Here is a 16,195-nt window from a genome sequence, read left to right as displayed (position 1 = left end):
TAACAAGATTTGTTGGCATGAATGAAACGTTACCAGTGTGTCTTACCAAACTGTTACACAGTTGATGTGTATAAAACTAGCCAAAATAATTCTTGTAAATTATACTGAATTAATGATTTTATAAGAGTGGCAAAAATCAAATTAAAGAGTTAGAAAAGTAATTCAGAAAATTTGATCTAAAAAAAGAAAACATAATTAATTTTAAGCCTGTCCACTTACTTTTTTTTTTTACACAAGCTACCAAATTTTAAGTAATTTAAAAGTATATGGTTATCTCTTCCAGCCCTCTTTGTGGTACAGCTTCGGTTTCTAAACACTTCTACATCTCCCTGTTTCGCTTGAATAATAAGGACCTTTACTCTGAAGGCTTGTGCGGAAATTACCTACACGCTATACTTCCGGCTTGATTTGACATCCAAGACGTGTCCTGCAAATGCGACGAGATGAAAACTCCCGTCTGCTACGTTAAAAACATTTCAGCATTGGCTTGCTCTCTAGTTCGTTAGATAACTCTAAAGTTGATTTGTGGCCGTTATTTGATGCGTTAACGTGGCTGTAAAGCCTTTTATTGTGGCAGAGACAGCTGCAGTGAAAATGGATTGATCCATGCCGCCAAGGAAGCCAGGGATGGATTGAGGTGCGGAAGCTAGCGTTAGCCGGCTAGCCATGGAGGGAGAAAGAGAAGCTTGTGACTGTATTGTTAGCTTCTATTCGGTAAAATGAGTTGATACAAGTTACTGACGTCTAAAACTATCAAGTCCACGAATGTAAGTGTTACTAAAGTGCGCCAGTGCCGTACTGCGCACACGCCCCGAAAATGTCAGCTACCCTGCACATAGCGCAGATACACAATTGGCTGTCATTACGGAGTCAATTCTTACCTGAATTTGCCCGATTTTTTACCTCGCAGGCAAACGCACAGTCTGGACGTGCCACTTAAACACTTGCACTAGAAAACACAACATTAAAGAGAGTTTCTGGAGTAACACAGGACTAATGTCAGACTCACTTCATGAGCTACCACTTTTAAAGATTCAACTTTTACACTGAAGCCCTGTAAGATTAGCGCTTGGCACTACTTGAGTTGTATGGGAGACAGCATTGGCTGTAGCAGGACTGTTCTAGATCAACCATGGGAGGGTCTGTTTCTTGCTGCATCTCCCCTGGGGAGAGTCCCAAAATCCACAGGAGAGAGGTGGAGCTGGAGGAGTGTCCCATCACCACCTGTGAGGATGTGAGCGAGGATACAGGGACATACCTGCAGCACATCAGTGACAGAGAGCTCCCAGATGGTGGGTACAATATTTATACTTTTAGAAGTCGTACTTTAGTCAAGTTTAATGCTTAAGTTCTCATTTGTAAGCACTTAATCAGCACTCAAGATGAAAATATGGAGAGTCCATTGTGTTGCGGTTATTTTATACGGTTTCACCCTTTCATCATCTGCTTACATGTTACAGAATTAGCCCAAGAGGCCAACCCATCGGACCATCCCAGAGCTAGCACCCTGTTTCTCAACAAGTCACAGACAGATGGTGAGTGTTCCATCTTAAAAGTTTTGCTTGTTTGCACTTTGAAATTTACTTTATCCCTCTTATACTTTGAGGTGCAACTTTTGATGTAATTATGGGGGAAACTTTGATTTTCTGAGGGGCAAATAGAAAAAATGTGTTTCTTCCAGTGGCTAACCACTAGTTAAGATAGTTTTAAAGGGATTCCCCTTCAATTTAGTGAAAATTAAGAATAAGTTATATTTTCTGAAATATCTTTTCTGAGTTCATGGACCCATTGCAGAATTCCAGTTGTACTAATAATCAGAGGAAACTAAATTTCTAGATTTAAGAAAAGACTATTTCCATAAAAACACATTTAAATGTAATCAACTCCTTTAATCAATAAAGTAACCCCCTGAAACCTGAGCTTTTGTTTGGAATGTATTTTTACTTTCTCCCACTTTTTCGGTATAACTGGGACCAGATAAGTTTAAAATCTCAGCCTTGTCTTTGAAGAGAAAATAATTTTGACCAAAAATGATGTTCAAAATTAACACAGTTCCCTAAAATTTCTAAGAAACTACCAAAAAAATCTTTGAACAGTTCTCAAAGCTATTTTTAAGTTTCCCATAAAATGTACTCCAAAATGTCTTCCAGTATTCCTCAAATGCTTCAGGGAAACTTCATCATGAAGCCTAAATTTTGATAACATTTCCCCCAGAAACTCCATGAAAATTTCTTTAAATTTAATTTAATTGAAAAAAAATACTTTAAATCTGAAAGCAAATTTCCCCCAAAAATATATCCCAAGATTTCATGAACATGAAAAATTCCCCCACACATCCTAACAAATTCCCTGAAATTTCAATAAATTTCAAAGGACCTTATCCTCCCAGTTCCCAACCCCAAATCAAATTCGCAATATTAAAAAATAAATTTTACAAATATCTGAGAATGCCCAAAAATTTAGAAGCAAATCCTCCTGAAAAATGCCAATGAAATTATAACTGCATTTCCCCCAGAAAACACAAAACTTCAAACTCCCCCAAACTCAAAAATTCCGCTGCAAAAAAAACCTTCCAATGAAGCTCTTGAAAATGTCCTGAAATTACCATGAAAGAACATCAAAATTTCTAAGATTTATTCCAAAGAATATCCATGAAAAGTCCTGACAATATCAAGCAAATTCTCTCAGTATTTCAGATGAATTACTTAAACTTTAGTGGACATCCCAGACATGATGTAAAAAATTCTAACAGTAGAAATGATTACTATGTCGTAGAAAAGCAAGAATGTAATGTTCTCTTATGAGGATGCAGGATCTGAGGAGGTTAAATTACTTTGTGAATACTGATACAGAACTTATAAAGTAAGCTAAATATGTTTGTGTGTGTTATCTGAAGCCATTCCTTCCTATTATCCCACTATTCCTAATTGCTAGAATGCAGAGGAATAATACAAACATCCTGTTTAGAGTGCTTTTACATCTCTAAAAAATAATAATAATAATAATAATTATAAACAGGATTAGCATCTTTGGAAAATGCTTATTCAAGGACAGAAGTGCTCTGGAAGTAAATTCCAGAATTTACCCATCTATCCCAGAGTCTAGAAATTAGGTGTCATGTCACCTCTTTGTCGTGTTTACGTTATGTTATCCCTCTAACTTCACTTTTTCTTTCCATTTCAGTGCGCGAGAAGAGGAAAAGCAACTATATGAATCATGTAAGCAGGAGGTCACATTCATCTGTTAGCACTGCAGATCTTCAAGGAGTACAAGCCTTGTTTTGTGATTGCAATACATATTATGAATGTTTTTCCTTTGATTTGGTTGTCTTTTTCTCTCTCGTCTGTTTTAAATATAATCATCTTTTCTGTAGCAGATGTCCCCAGGCCTCCTGACCAAAAAGTACAGCTCCTGCTCAACGATATTCATCGATGACAGCACAGTGAGCCAGCCTAACCTCAAAAGCACGATTAAATGGTAGGTGACTTTACTTTGGCCTCTTATATCTTCTCAAGAATAGAAGTATATTATTTCCCTTCATTTCCTCATCTTATGTGCCCTTCACTCCTTTAAAACCCCTTATATTAAAGTCCATTTAAATTATTTGCTGCCAACTAACAAACAAATGTGTGCTAGCTTGATGCTATGCCCATGTCGTAAAGAGATCTATGAATCTGAAGAATATTGAGATGTCCTGCAATTCTTGTTTCAGCAGAAACGCTTGTGATGTTTTTTTAATGTGTCTTTTTTCTTGTCTTTACAGTGTTGCATTGGCTATATACTATCACATAAAAAACAGGTAGGAAAGTTTTAAAATTTTGTTGTGCTGTCCATCCCCTATGAGAGCTAAGTGCCTTGACTTTATTTAGGAAACCATCCACTTGCTTAAAGGTGGTGTTGTTGGGTCTGTTTAACTCTTATGGCATTACAAAAATGTTAAATTGGTAACCTTCCATCAGGCAGGTAGATAGAAAGAGCCTTTATTTGCCCTAGGTTGATAAACTTCATTAGCAACCTTTATTTGCGATAGATAGATAGATAGATAGATAGATAGATAGATAGACGTTTTTTACTTAAGTTAGAGCAAAAGGATAACAGTTGATTTTACAATGGAAAGAAAACTCCATCTGATACTTCCACCCACTTTTGAACTGTCCAAGATAGATGGATGGATGTTTATTGATTCTCTGATTAATACTTCATATGGCGTATTTGCTAGAACATGAAAAAGGAAGACTATGAAGATTGTTTGTACTCTGCTTTGGCAATGAAACCGATGATTTCTATGCCAGTGAGGCCAACTGAACTGAAATCTTTTCAAACCTTAATTTGGCAGTGAAGCCAGGCAGGTAGGTGGGTAGAAATATATTACCATATAGAACATGTTATTGCCTGAAGGTGTTGTCTTTCAGTCTGTTGAACTCTCAAGGCATTACAACAGCATTGAATTGGTAATCATCCATCAGGCAGGAAGATAGATAGATAGATAGATAGATAGATAGATAGATAGATAGATAGATAGATAGATTTTTTGTTTGCTAAAGATAAGCATGTTTGATAAGCAATTGTGTTATTTGGTTGGTTAACAAGTGCGGAATTAAGTAATGCACATGGAAATTATCAGTGGACAAGAGCTCTTGGGGTGGACTTGAGGTCAGTGTCCAATCCTCAGATAGGTTGATGGATAATGAGGTAGACAGACCTTTATCAGTGCAAGGTAGATATATGGATAGAAAATTGGAAAGATCTTTTGTTGGCAGTCAGTTGCAAATGAGTATTCATCTTGTTTCTACTTTAAAGACCCAACACAAGTGAAAGCAGTTTGCACAGTCGGAAAAGATTCCTATGAAATGCATTTCTAACCCTGGCTCGTTCTGTTCTGTCAGAGACTCAAACCGCTCGCTGGATATATTTGATGAGAAGAAGCACCCTCTATCGGTGAGTTCAGTCTTTATTTCACTACCGATCACTCTGTGCTGATTGACTTATGATTATGACCCTCTGCCTGACAGCGAGAAAAGGTACCAGATGACTACTCTGTGATAGACCCGGAACACAAACTTATCTACCGCTTCATCAGAACGCTCTTCAGCTCTGCACAGCTCACTGCTGAGTGCGCCATCGTCACTTTGGTAATTTGGAAGCATGAGTATGTTGTAAGAGTGTGTTGAAAGAAAGATTCACATTCCACCACTTTTATCCTTTGGCGTTATGTGTGCGTTTTGCCTGTGTGAATGCATGGTGAATGATATGGCAGGTATACCTAGAAAGACTTTTGACATACGCAGAGATGGACATCTGTCCCTGTAACTGGAAGCGAATTGTTCTTGGTGCCATTCTGCTGGCCTCTAAGGTCTGGGATGATCAGGCAGTGTGGAATGTCGACTACTGCCAGATCCTCAAAGATATAACAGTGGAGGACATGTAAGTGCTTCTTTCCCCCCTAATAAAGCACTGACAAAAAAATTAGTTGGGAAACACAATGCTCCTAGATTTTGTAACTCAACTCAAGAGAAAGTTCTGTGTCTACTTGTGTTTTGCAGGAATGAGATGGAGCGCCACTTCCTTGAGCTTCTTCAGTTCAACATCAATGTCCCAGCCAGTGTCTATGCCAAGTATTACTTTGACCTGCGCTCCCTGGCTGACGACAACAACCTTAGTTTCCCTTTGGAGCCACTGAGCAACAAGCGGGCTCAGAAACTGGAAGTGAGTAGGGTCAAGACGGCAATCACACTGTTTGACTTGAAGTTTTTCTTTCCTCTAATTGATACTGACAGGAATTTTAAAATAATCAAGTATTTTTCTCCAGGCAATCTCTAGACTGTGCGAGGACAAGTACAAGGACCTACATAAGTCTGCAATGAGAAGGTCTGTCAGTGCGGACAACTTGGTTTGCATCAAGAAATCCCAGGCTGTGCTGTCCTAAGCCTGTGATGACTATCTTGGATCTTGCAAGGAAATGGAGCAACCCATCAAGAGTGCAGTTAAGAGATTCAATGCAGTGATCACCAAGAGACAGTTCAAAAGTAAATGAATACTGTTGCAAGTTGTTGAATGACGAAGTTTGGGGAGAAACTAAAGACCAAAAGTTTACCATACAATATCACTTAAAGTGTAATGAGTCCAGTCTTTGTGTGTTCAAAACAAAGAACTTGAGTTATCTGCCTTTAAAGCATGGTAATGTGGTGGAAAAAATGCAGATTTTCCATTTTTTTAATAAGGGATGTTTAACTTTGGAGGGAATCAGCATGAAAATGCATCCAGTCACAAATGACACATACCATTGTTTTTTTGTCAACCCTAATGGGGAGTCATTTCTCTGGCTTTGGCCATCTTCTCAGCCCTATCTTGTCTTTCAATCACACGTTGACAAACTGTCTTGAGCTACCTGTGGTGTAGTTCTACACATGGACAAAGAGTAGACTTTGTTTTGCTTACTATGTAGGCCTCTATAGCTGTGAAATGTACAAGATTTTATTTAATTCAATAAACTAAAGTCGCTGTTTAAAGTTGAAGCTGCTAAGGTGGGGGAAAAGTGTTGTAGTGGTTTTTGTTTGCACAAAATGACTTTGACTTTTGAAAAGAAGTCAAAACGACAATGGCGAATGATGAATTATGCTTTCGTGTAAAATCTATGCAGTCCAATTTGTTTCTTTTGACAAATTATCCTCTGCACCATTTTTGTGTCAGGGTAAGATATGATACAGAGCTTTCTCTCTGAAAGGGTTCAGAAATGAAATTTACCATAAACCAATACCTTAAATATAAACAGTTACAATTCATTATTCCGGCCCTTATTTAAAAAACAATCCTTGATGTCTTTCATCAGTGTGTTTTTTTTTTCAACATTCAAGCACTCAAAATAATAACCTCCATTAATTTATGGGCACTCATTGATCTTAAGTAGCAAAACAGATGAAAAAGAGGTGGGTCCTTTTTTGGAGGAGATGCTTTTCTTAAACCAGGCAGAGTTAAATATTTTACTAATAATTCAATCTATATGTGTGCCCAGGATAATGACCACCATCACACATTTTTTTGCTCTTTAAAGAGTCCAGAACCTCAACTAGGGGACCACAGATCCAATTTCATTGGATTAACTTTCCCTCAATTAAACTGTACACTCATTGATTACTTTATTCAACTGCTCATCAATACTAACACTGGCTGAGTATATGGCGACAGCTTATGCATTGAGCTGCGTTTTGCATGAGGTTGGCTAATCAGATATTTGTGTCAATGAGCCAATAAACAGGTTTACTTGATAAAGTGATCTGTGAGTGTATATACCTTTGAAGAGTAGTTGGGAATGTTTTAATATGAAGTCACATCAGTGTCTGTTGTATGTTTTATATAGAGATGCTAAATATTAGAGGCTCAAACAGTGTCTTGGCTTGAACAGAATCTTTTACATAATGTGGTGCAATAACATACCTACACATAATAGGATTAAAATGTGAATAACCCTGTCTTCTCTTTAGCTCCATCTTCATCATGAAGTACAAATCCAAAGACTCACTTTTAACAAAGCACCTTAGGCCATTAATGTAAAGTGGTTTCATAGTGCAGTACTGTTAGAAGCACTCTATCTACTGTCCTATCTGCAATAAGGGCAAAAGCCCCCAAAAAATCTCAATAAAAAGAATCATATTGATAGATCTTGATATTAAATTAGGAAATCAAAGGCTCAACATGTATTAACCCCTCCTCTCTAAGGCCAGCCATATCGCTACAGGATTTTAAGCCCAATTTGAGGCAAGATTTTCCTCCCCCAATAATTGTGGGGGGCGTATCCTGAGTGGAGTCTCATAGCAAACGATTATTTGTTCGAGTAATCTGCATTATAGTGTCCTTATTGTGTCGTAGCCTCCCAGACGCTAAATCGCAAATATCAAACATGTTTTATTTTCACAATCCTACATCATAGTGCCTCTAAAGGAGTACCTATATAAACCAATAGAGCAAGCAGACAGGGTAGCGTCACCAGCTGGATCACACGTGCTTTCATGGCTCACAACCATGAACACAACTACCTTTACTACAGCCAGGATTTCATCCTGATTCTTTTCATTGTTTTATGATTTTTGCTGCACCTGTAATGCAAGCCTGTCGTGTAGGGAGAGCAAGCAAGCAACTTTATTTATAAAGCACATTTCATTACAGGGTTTGAAAACATCAACAATAATTTCCACAATCATAAAAAAAACAAGAAAGCTTGTGAAAAATCACATCAGAGACAAGACAGAAATTTAAAAATGGGAAGGATAACAGGAAAAAGGAGGGCATGCAGCCACACGCAGACCACATAAACACAGAGAAATTTTTTGTATGCTTTGGAGAAGAGATATATATTTTAAGTTTAGTTTTAAATAAAGACACAGTAGTGACAAACCTCAGATCTGCAGAGAAGTTGTTCCAGAGAAACGGACCACAGTAACTGAAGACTCCCTCAGCAGCCTTTGCTCTGATTCTGGGTATGTCTAAAAGACCTTCACCTGACTACCTGAGGGGTCAGGTGGGGTTATAAATGGTAAGCACGTCTGTACTGCACGGGTGCCGTTGGAGTGTTTTGAAGACTTGAGTGATATTGCCGTATTTCCTAGTGTATGTTGGACTCTGGCAGCTACGTTTTGAATAAACTGTAGTTTACTAAGTGATTGTTTTGGTAATCTGGCATACAGTGCATTATGGGGAGGGGATGTCTGTGTTTGTTTAAATGGTGCTGCTGTCAATATTCAATTAAACTTGTGACATGTAACAGTAACTTTGAATTTCTGGTCAATAGATCCCTTTAATTTCCCTCAGAAATTTGGCAGCATTCTGCAGTCTATGTGATCAAACTGAAAAGCAGCAGACCTCATTTCATGTGCTTTGCACTGAGAGGTTTCCATCTAGCCACTCTGCCATAAAGCCCATTTTGCTGGTGGACTGCAGTGATGGTTGTCTTTCTGGAACTTTGTCCCATCTCCACAGTGGATCTCTCGAGCTTTGTCACAGTGACCATCAGGTTCTTGGTCACCTCTCTTAATAAGGCCCTTCTACCTTGATTGCTCAGTTTGGCAGGCACCCATATTCTGAGGCTATAGTCCTCAACGCACTGGTTGCAGGATCAATTCCTGGTCCCAGTGCATGTTTGGTGTATGTCTTCCCCACTCTATCTCTCCATATTTCCTATCTCTCCTCAGCTGTCCTGCCCAATAAATGCAAAAACGCCCAAAAAAATTATCTTTAAAAAACATTTGCAAAGGTTTTCACCTACTTTATGAGTGGATAGAGGCTAAAGGTAAACATTACTAATTGGTTAACACTACCCATTGGTGCTTCTTTATTTCTCTCTGTGATTGCATATTTTTTTCTTTTTCAAAAGAGTGGATGAACACTTTTATTAAAGTCTGCAATTGAATAATCACTGCTGACATCGCAGTCTTTCACTACACATGGACTTTTGCCAATTGAGGCAAAGGTTGAAATCTACAAGAGACTGACCACTACTTTTTTATGACCTATTGCATTAACAAATATTGATGAGTTTTCAGGTAGGGTAACATAAATTCATCACATTCAAGAAGATTGACGATGTAGAATTTACCAAACAGTCCCTCCTTTGCAACCGCAAAGATTAGCCCTTGTGGTAATGGAAGCCTCGTGTCTCCTCAATGCAAAACACGTGAAAGCACGCTAGGCTTTTTAGTTGGGGTTTGTTGCAAACTTCAAGTGGGTTTTCAAGTGCTTTGCACTGAAAGGTTTCCATCCAGCCACTCTGGCAATCTTTCACTACACATCGGCTATACTTATGTTCATCACTTTCTCTCCGAGCATGTTATTTAAACTCTAAATACAGTGCATTTTAATCATTAATGTACCCTCAATTTCCTTGCTCTTCAGCTGTATAGGAAGTGGCTATATATTTCTTCTTGTTCCCTGGTAACTGCAATTACATCAGTGCTCCTTGACATCTCAACTTTCATGCCGTCAGTTGCATGAGACCATGCCATTTTCAACATTAATGTGCAACAAGTGCATCTGAATACATGCCATGACATGTAACTGTGACTTTGAATTTAGGATTTAGACCCTTCAATTTCCCTCTGATATTTCGCAGCATTCTGCAATCTCTTTAACCAAACTGAAAAGCAGCAAACCTCAAACTAAGGAGGTAAGACTTTGGACCAAGGAAAGCAAAGATGCTTCAGAAGCCTGCTTTGACTCTACCAACCTGCAGGTGTCGAGGGAGGACACTTAGGATTCTTTATGCACATTTTGGGTTCTTTTTTTTTTTGGGTTCATCTTATTTTGGGTTTCTCTTCCTAATTGAACCAAAGACATTCCACTGATTATTTCTTAATTTGAGAAAATTGGCGGTAAAAAAATAAGGACTCTGGAGCTGCAAAGGAGAAACAAGGAGTTGAGAGGCAAGATCAGGAAGGCAACTGATGTTAACAAGAGACATTTCGAGTAGGCTTTAAATGCTTGTAACCCCAGGAAAATGTGGGAGATGCTGAGCACACAGTAGAAGCCATTTGTAACAAATGAAGAGCTGGCCTCTGCTGTGGAGCTGAACACCTGTTTCATAAGATTTGAGGACTCTAAAAATAGGGAGCACTGCAGTGACGTGTTGAGCTCAGTGCAGGTAGATGCCAGATGACAAGATGGAATTTGCAGTGGCCAAGGAGGCTAATGCCTTTCCACACCTAAATGTACGCAAGTCCCCTGATGACATTGTTGCCCAAGTCTTGAAGAACTTGTCCCAGTGTGGCAGCCAAATTTCAAGACTTCAGTGGACATACACATTGTCCCCACAGCCTGGAAAACCTCACATGTAGTCCCTGTCCTGAAGAAAATATCTCTGAAGGAGTGCAATGATTGTCAACCTGTAGCTTTAACCTCTGTTTAAATTAAGTCAGCTTTCATGTCACACGCTCCATATTTACCTCCTTACAGCAGAGTGAACTGGAGCCCACATCAGCTTGGCTGAGCATCGAATTTGTTGAGAACATTTTGCCTCGATGGTATCAATGATACGCCATAAGTTTGCTGTTTCAATTCAACCTGCTTGTCCATGAGTCATGACGTGCAACGTTATTTCGGTCACGCTTATCTGTTTACGTTAGCGAGCTAAAGTTAGGACAACCTAGCTTAACATTAGCTAGCTATAAACTTTAGTCGAATGAGTTACAAATCAATGAGCATAATGGTACAATATTTCATAGTAGTATTACATTCACTCAGGCAGCCACATGCTGCCAGATAAGACCAGAGCAAATTAGAGCTATGACCAGTGGGGATGGGTGGGGGGGGGGGGGCATTTCTGGTCGTAGTTGGATTCATAATGACTTTACGGCTCAGAAAGGTAGAGACAATGTGAATGCATGTTTAGAGGACATCAGAGAGGAGCATTTCAGATCGTTTTTTTACTAGTGACTTTTATGCAGGGGTGGAAAGTAACTAATTACATTTACTCAAGTTGTTGTAATTGAGTAGTTTTTTGTGTACTTGCACTTTCTGAGTACATTGTAAAAGTAATACATTTACTTCTACTGAAGTACATTTCACCCAGAGTAACTGTACTTTTACTTGAGTACAGTACTCATGCTTTTTCCACCTCTGTTGACTACACAGTAGCACATAGTGAGAGAATGATTCCAGATCACATCCCAAAACAGTTGTTGTACACAGCAACAACTGGAATGAACTATGAGTGAAGTTATTCACTGAGTTAGAGTTAAGTGGACTCTCTGCTTGCTGTTCTTGCGAGAGGAGACCCACCTTGCCACAGAATCCAACTTTCAAGAGTTACTGCAACTCTGTCATTTTGTAAAATATTTAACACTTTGTCAGTGTAGTTTAACTAAGTGTGGGCCAACATAATCTATTTTAAAGTGTTAATTTTCACTATATTTGAATTTCATTAACACTTTCAATCATGCTGTGTATTTTACTTTATTATAGAGGTGTGACTTTACCTGAACAACCTGGTTGGAGATCTATTTCCTGGGTATGCTTGCAAATAAGGAAAGATCAGATTTTACTGTACAACTCCTTAGTATCTACTCAGTACTTAAAATACACTATAAATTATATGCTTTTTACTTTTACATGATTAGATTTATAGACCAGTACTTTTACTCCAGTTTAACCTGGTTTAACTGTACTTTTACTTGAGTACAATAGTTGTGCATCTTTTCCATCTCTGCCTTTATGACAGTGCTTATTCACTGACCTATAACCTAAAGATAATACTACATTCATCATTTGTAAATACACTCACTGACCACTTCATTAGACAAATCTATGTAATGTAATCACGTCAATACAATGTCTCTACCATGAATTCTACTTCAGTAAATGTATGACTTGAATGCTGTTGACACTGTCAGAGACATGATTCATTCTGTACTGAGATTTCTGTGTGAATAGAGGTGTTCCTAATATTTTGAACATCTGGTGCATGTGAGTGAGTGGGTTTGGCAAAATATCACAGATTCCTTGATGTAATGCTCCTCAAACCAAAATACCACCTCAATAAGAAGCATACAGAAGATTGGTAAGCTTTCTGACAGTCAGCATTTTGAAAATAATTAGTTTAATCTAATGAAGTGATCAACAGCAGCTATTTGTTCTATTTATCGTTTTCTTTCTTTTTTTTTTTTGTTTTTTTGGAAAAATTCTGTTGTTGGAATCTTTCTTATTCCCTAATATTGGCATTGGCCGCCAAAATCCATATTGGGTTAGAGTTCAACACGTTCAAGAAGCTTGACTATGTAGAATTTACCAAACAGTCCCTACCTTACAACTGCAAAGATTAGCTCTTGTTGTAACGGAAGCCTTGCCTCTCGTCAATGCAAAACACATGAAGGCACGCTAGGCTTTTTAGTTGGGGTTTGTTGCAAACTCCAAGTGGGTTTTCATTTGCTTTACACTGAAAGGTTTGCATCCAGCCACTTCAAGGACTTCCTCTCCAAGCATGTTGTTTAACCCATACATACATTGCCTTTTGATCATTAATAAACCCTCATTTTCCTTGCTCCTCAGCTGTATAGGAGGTGGCTATAGCTTTCTTCTTGTTCCCTGGTAACCGCCATTATATCCAGTGCTCTTTGACATCTTGACTTAAATACCATCCATGACACGAGACCATGCCATTTTCAACATGAATGTGCAACAAGTGCATCTGAATTCATCCAAAAACTATTCTTTTAATTCATCCAGCATGACGGCTCCATGTGACTTGACTAAACATCTGGGAAAAATATCCAGCTGTGTATCCTGGGACTTTTCTTTTTCAGACAAAACGCTCTTGATATTTTTTCTTTTGTTTCTTTGCGGTGCCTTTCTCTCATCTTCAGCAAATGGATTACTCTTCTGTCTAACAGTGAGATACAAGCAGCTACTCTGGCAACCACAGCACATGCTGATAAAAAATATATCAGTTTGTGGTATGGGAATGAATTTTGTAACTACTCTGGTTATACTGTCTTCTCTGTTGCAGCAGAAAGCTCAGATCTTTGGATGCTGGTGTATTGCACAATTCTGTATTTTGCGTTGTTTTTTCATTACAATCCAGATGACTTTGGCTCTAATGGCCATTGAGCGATACATATTCATTTGCCATGGCATCCACTACCTCAGACTGATCAACACATCTAATGTTTACTCAAGCATTGGACTCATTTGGCTGGCCAGTGCGGCCGTGAGCTTTCATGGAGGATTTGTGCTGAGCCAAATTCAGTGTGGCTTCAATCAGCAGACCAGTGGGCTCTTGTGCGATGCTTTTACCATTAAGGAACACATCCGCTTTTCCCAAGAAGAGGTCTTGCTGTTGTTTGGGCCCCCAGTTGCCATTACAACTTGTTGTATATTGGCCATCTGCTTCTGCTATGGATGCATGTATCGTGCAGCACTTAGAGTGAGCACAGCTCTGAAGTGTAATAATCACAGAGCCAAACGAACTGTGGGATTCTACTTTTTCATGTTTTTGCTTCAGCTGCAACTCAACATATTATTTGCCATCCTTACCCTAATGGGAAAGAGAAAGGCCTTCTCCTGCAGCATGATCAGCTCGATGGTGACACCACTGCTCATTGTTATTCCTTCTGGCATAATTGCAGCCTTCCTTCTCTTCCGAAACGCACAGATAAAGCAACTTGTCTTTCCTATCTGGTATCAAAATTCCCAGTCAACAAATGTTGCAGAGTTGGTGGTGGTTCAGAAGAGCAATGGGTCGGATATAACAGAAGAACACTCTTGTCAGGAGGGACAAACAAGGCAAGTGAGGAGGGAGAGCATGGGGACACTACCTCTGCCTGATTGTGTTTTTCCTTCAAATTCTGAGGACTTGTAATTGACCCAAACTACTTGCAGTTTTTTGTAGTCTGCATGGTCCCTTTACAAGGAATAAAAACTGTTGAAATATCTTATTCTAATGCAGTATTATTGTTCACATTCATAACAGCATGCTCATGTAGCATATATTGTGTAAATTCTCATCATCACTGTATTGTGACAAATTGTTGTTCTATGTATGTAATTAAAGTTGTGGAATTAGAATTTATGACTGAGTCCTGCATCGGTCCAATTTCACACCCCACATTCGCTGGCGCATGTAAAGCTCATTACCAGAACCTAACCTATGACCCCCAGTTAACTCCACTTAAAGTCTTTGCCCACCAGGATACACACATACAAGACCTGCAACCCAACCAGATATTTAACACAATGGGCACACAATCACTCAATTTGAAGTGATTAGTTCTACTGTATAATCAATCGGCCACTACAATTAACCCTTTCATTCTTAGAGGTCATTACATTGGACAACTATTCAAAAGCCTTTTTTTGCACATGCATGAGTATTAATGGCATAATTGCACATCAGCTACTTCAGTAGACTTGCATCATCCTTGACACTGACTACCAGTGGCAAGCCACTATCCAGGTGTAGAAACATCTCAACAAAGATGAAGAGAAATGGGAGGAATCTGAGCGAAACTATTTTTTGTGAAGGTTCTGAATACTTATGTCCATGTGGTATTTCAGATTTTTATTTTTTATAAACATATGTGGACAACGTCCACACTACAGCAGAAGCAAGAAATTGGAAAGAAAAATATGTTTCCCCTTTGTCCTTACCTGAAATACTCAAAGTAGTCAGCATCCTTAGGGATATTTTTCTGTCTCTTGGAGCAAGCTAAGATGTTCCTTGTATGCTTGCAGTATCAATTTATGACCATGTAGTGGCAGTGTTGCTTTGTGCAAGTAAGCTGGCATGACTGCAGGTGTGAGATTAGTCCATGTGTTAATGCGACATCCTCTGGACTCCCCCAAGCTCTGGTGCAGCTTGCTGTATTATTGCCAGACTGGAGGATGGCGATAGACACAACCAGGCCTGTTTCAGCCAAGCTTTTTGGAAGATGCAAACCATTGCTTGATAAGTTTCTGAGCAAAATGTGATGTGTTATAACAAACAGGGTGCCACTGGGATGTTATAAAAGCTTCAAGCAAGCAAAGTGGTCATCATAGAAGAGTCGAGCTCAAAGGGATTATCTTTTTCAAGTTTATAATTGAAGCTTTTAATCAACATAGTTAGAACATGGTGATAAAGTTAATCTCTTAGCAATTTGTTTAACACCCTTATTTGACACTAGTAAAGTTCATATCAGTGCAAGCTACATGAAAACTGTCATAATCTTAAATGAATTGTGTGCAAGAACGCCTGTGACCAAGTGTGTGAGTGTGTATCCTGTAGGGATCACAGTGCCAGTGCAGCTTCATTAATCTCTCAGCATCCTGGGACTTGTCTGAACTCTAAAAGAGGGCTAGAGAGAACACACTGCCCCCCTGGGGAGTCACTCCGTTTACCCTCCACACACTCAGGTCACTCCTCATATCACACACTCTTCAACTATACAATGTCAAACCCTCCAGTAGGCCTGATAACACAACTGCTGCTGCTGCGGCTGCTGATCTACACTGAATGTGTGTGATGATTTGCAATTTTTTTGCACGTGTGTATTTCTTCTTGTCAATGCCTGGAGATTGATAGAAGCTGAGATGAGTGTAGAAGGCAGTGAGACTTGTTAAGCAGAATGTGGGTCATACGAAATGTGTTGCATGATTTCTTCAAGTAGGAAAGTGCAAAAGTGTGCCACGACTGTATCATAAATATTTATCCCTCCTCAATAATGCAGAGGAAGGC

General features: G+C 38.9%; 1 protein-coding gene across 2 annotated transcripts; it reads left to right on the top strand.

Annotated features, from left to right (window-relative positions):
• Positions 1-412: 412 nt before the first annotated feature.
• Positions 413-8,910, top strand: LOC121506412 (cyclin-Y-like protein 1). 2 transcript variants are annotated; one of them, XM_041782207.1, is made up of 10 exons: positions 413-1,292; positions 1,461-1,535; positions 3,184-3,218; positions 3,377-3,477; positions 3,764-3,799; positions 4,887-4,938; positions 5,013-5,132; positions 5,258-5,424; positions 5,544-5,706; positions 5,810-8,910. In XM_041782207.1, the coding sequence occupies exons 1-10, from the start codon at positions 1,133-1,135 to the stop codon at positions 5,924-5,926; spliced, it is 1,026 nt and encodes a 341-aa protein (XP_041638141.1). In that variant the 5' UTR covers positions 413-1,132; the 3' UTR covers positions 5,927-8,910. The 2 variants fall into 2 exon arrangements, with proteins under 2 accessions (XP_041638141.1, XP_041638140.1); XM_041782206.1 differs by having other exon boundaries at positions 3,374-3,477; positions 5,810-8,909.
• The last annotated feature ends 7,285 nt before the right edge of the window (positions 8,911-16,195 follow it).

This window comes from Cheilinus undulatus, linkage group 24 (assembly GCF_018320785.1).
Source record: "Cheilinus undulatus linkage group 24, ASM1832078v1, whole genome shotgun sequence".
Lineage (NCBI taxonomy): Eukaryota > Metazoa > Chordata > Actinopteri > Labriformes > Labridae > Cheilinus > Cheilinus undulatus.
This window is presented reverse-complemented; position numbering and strand designations above follow the sequence as displayed.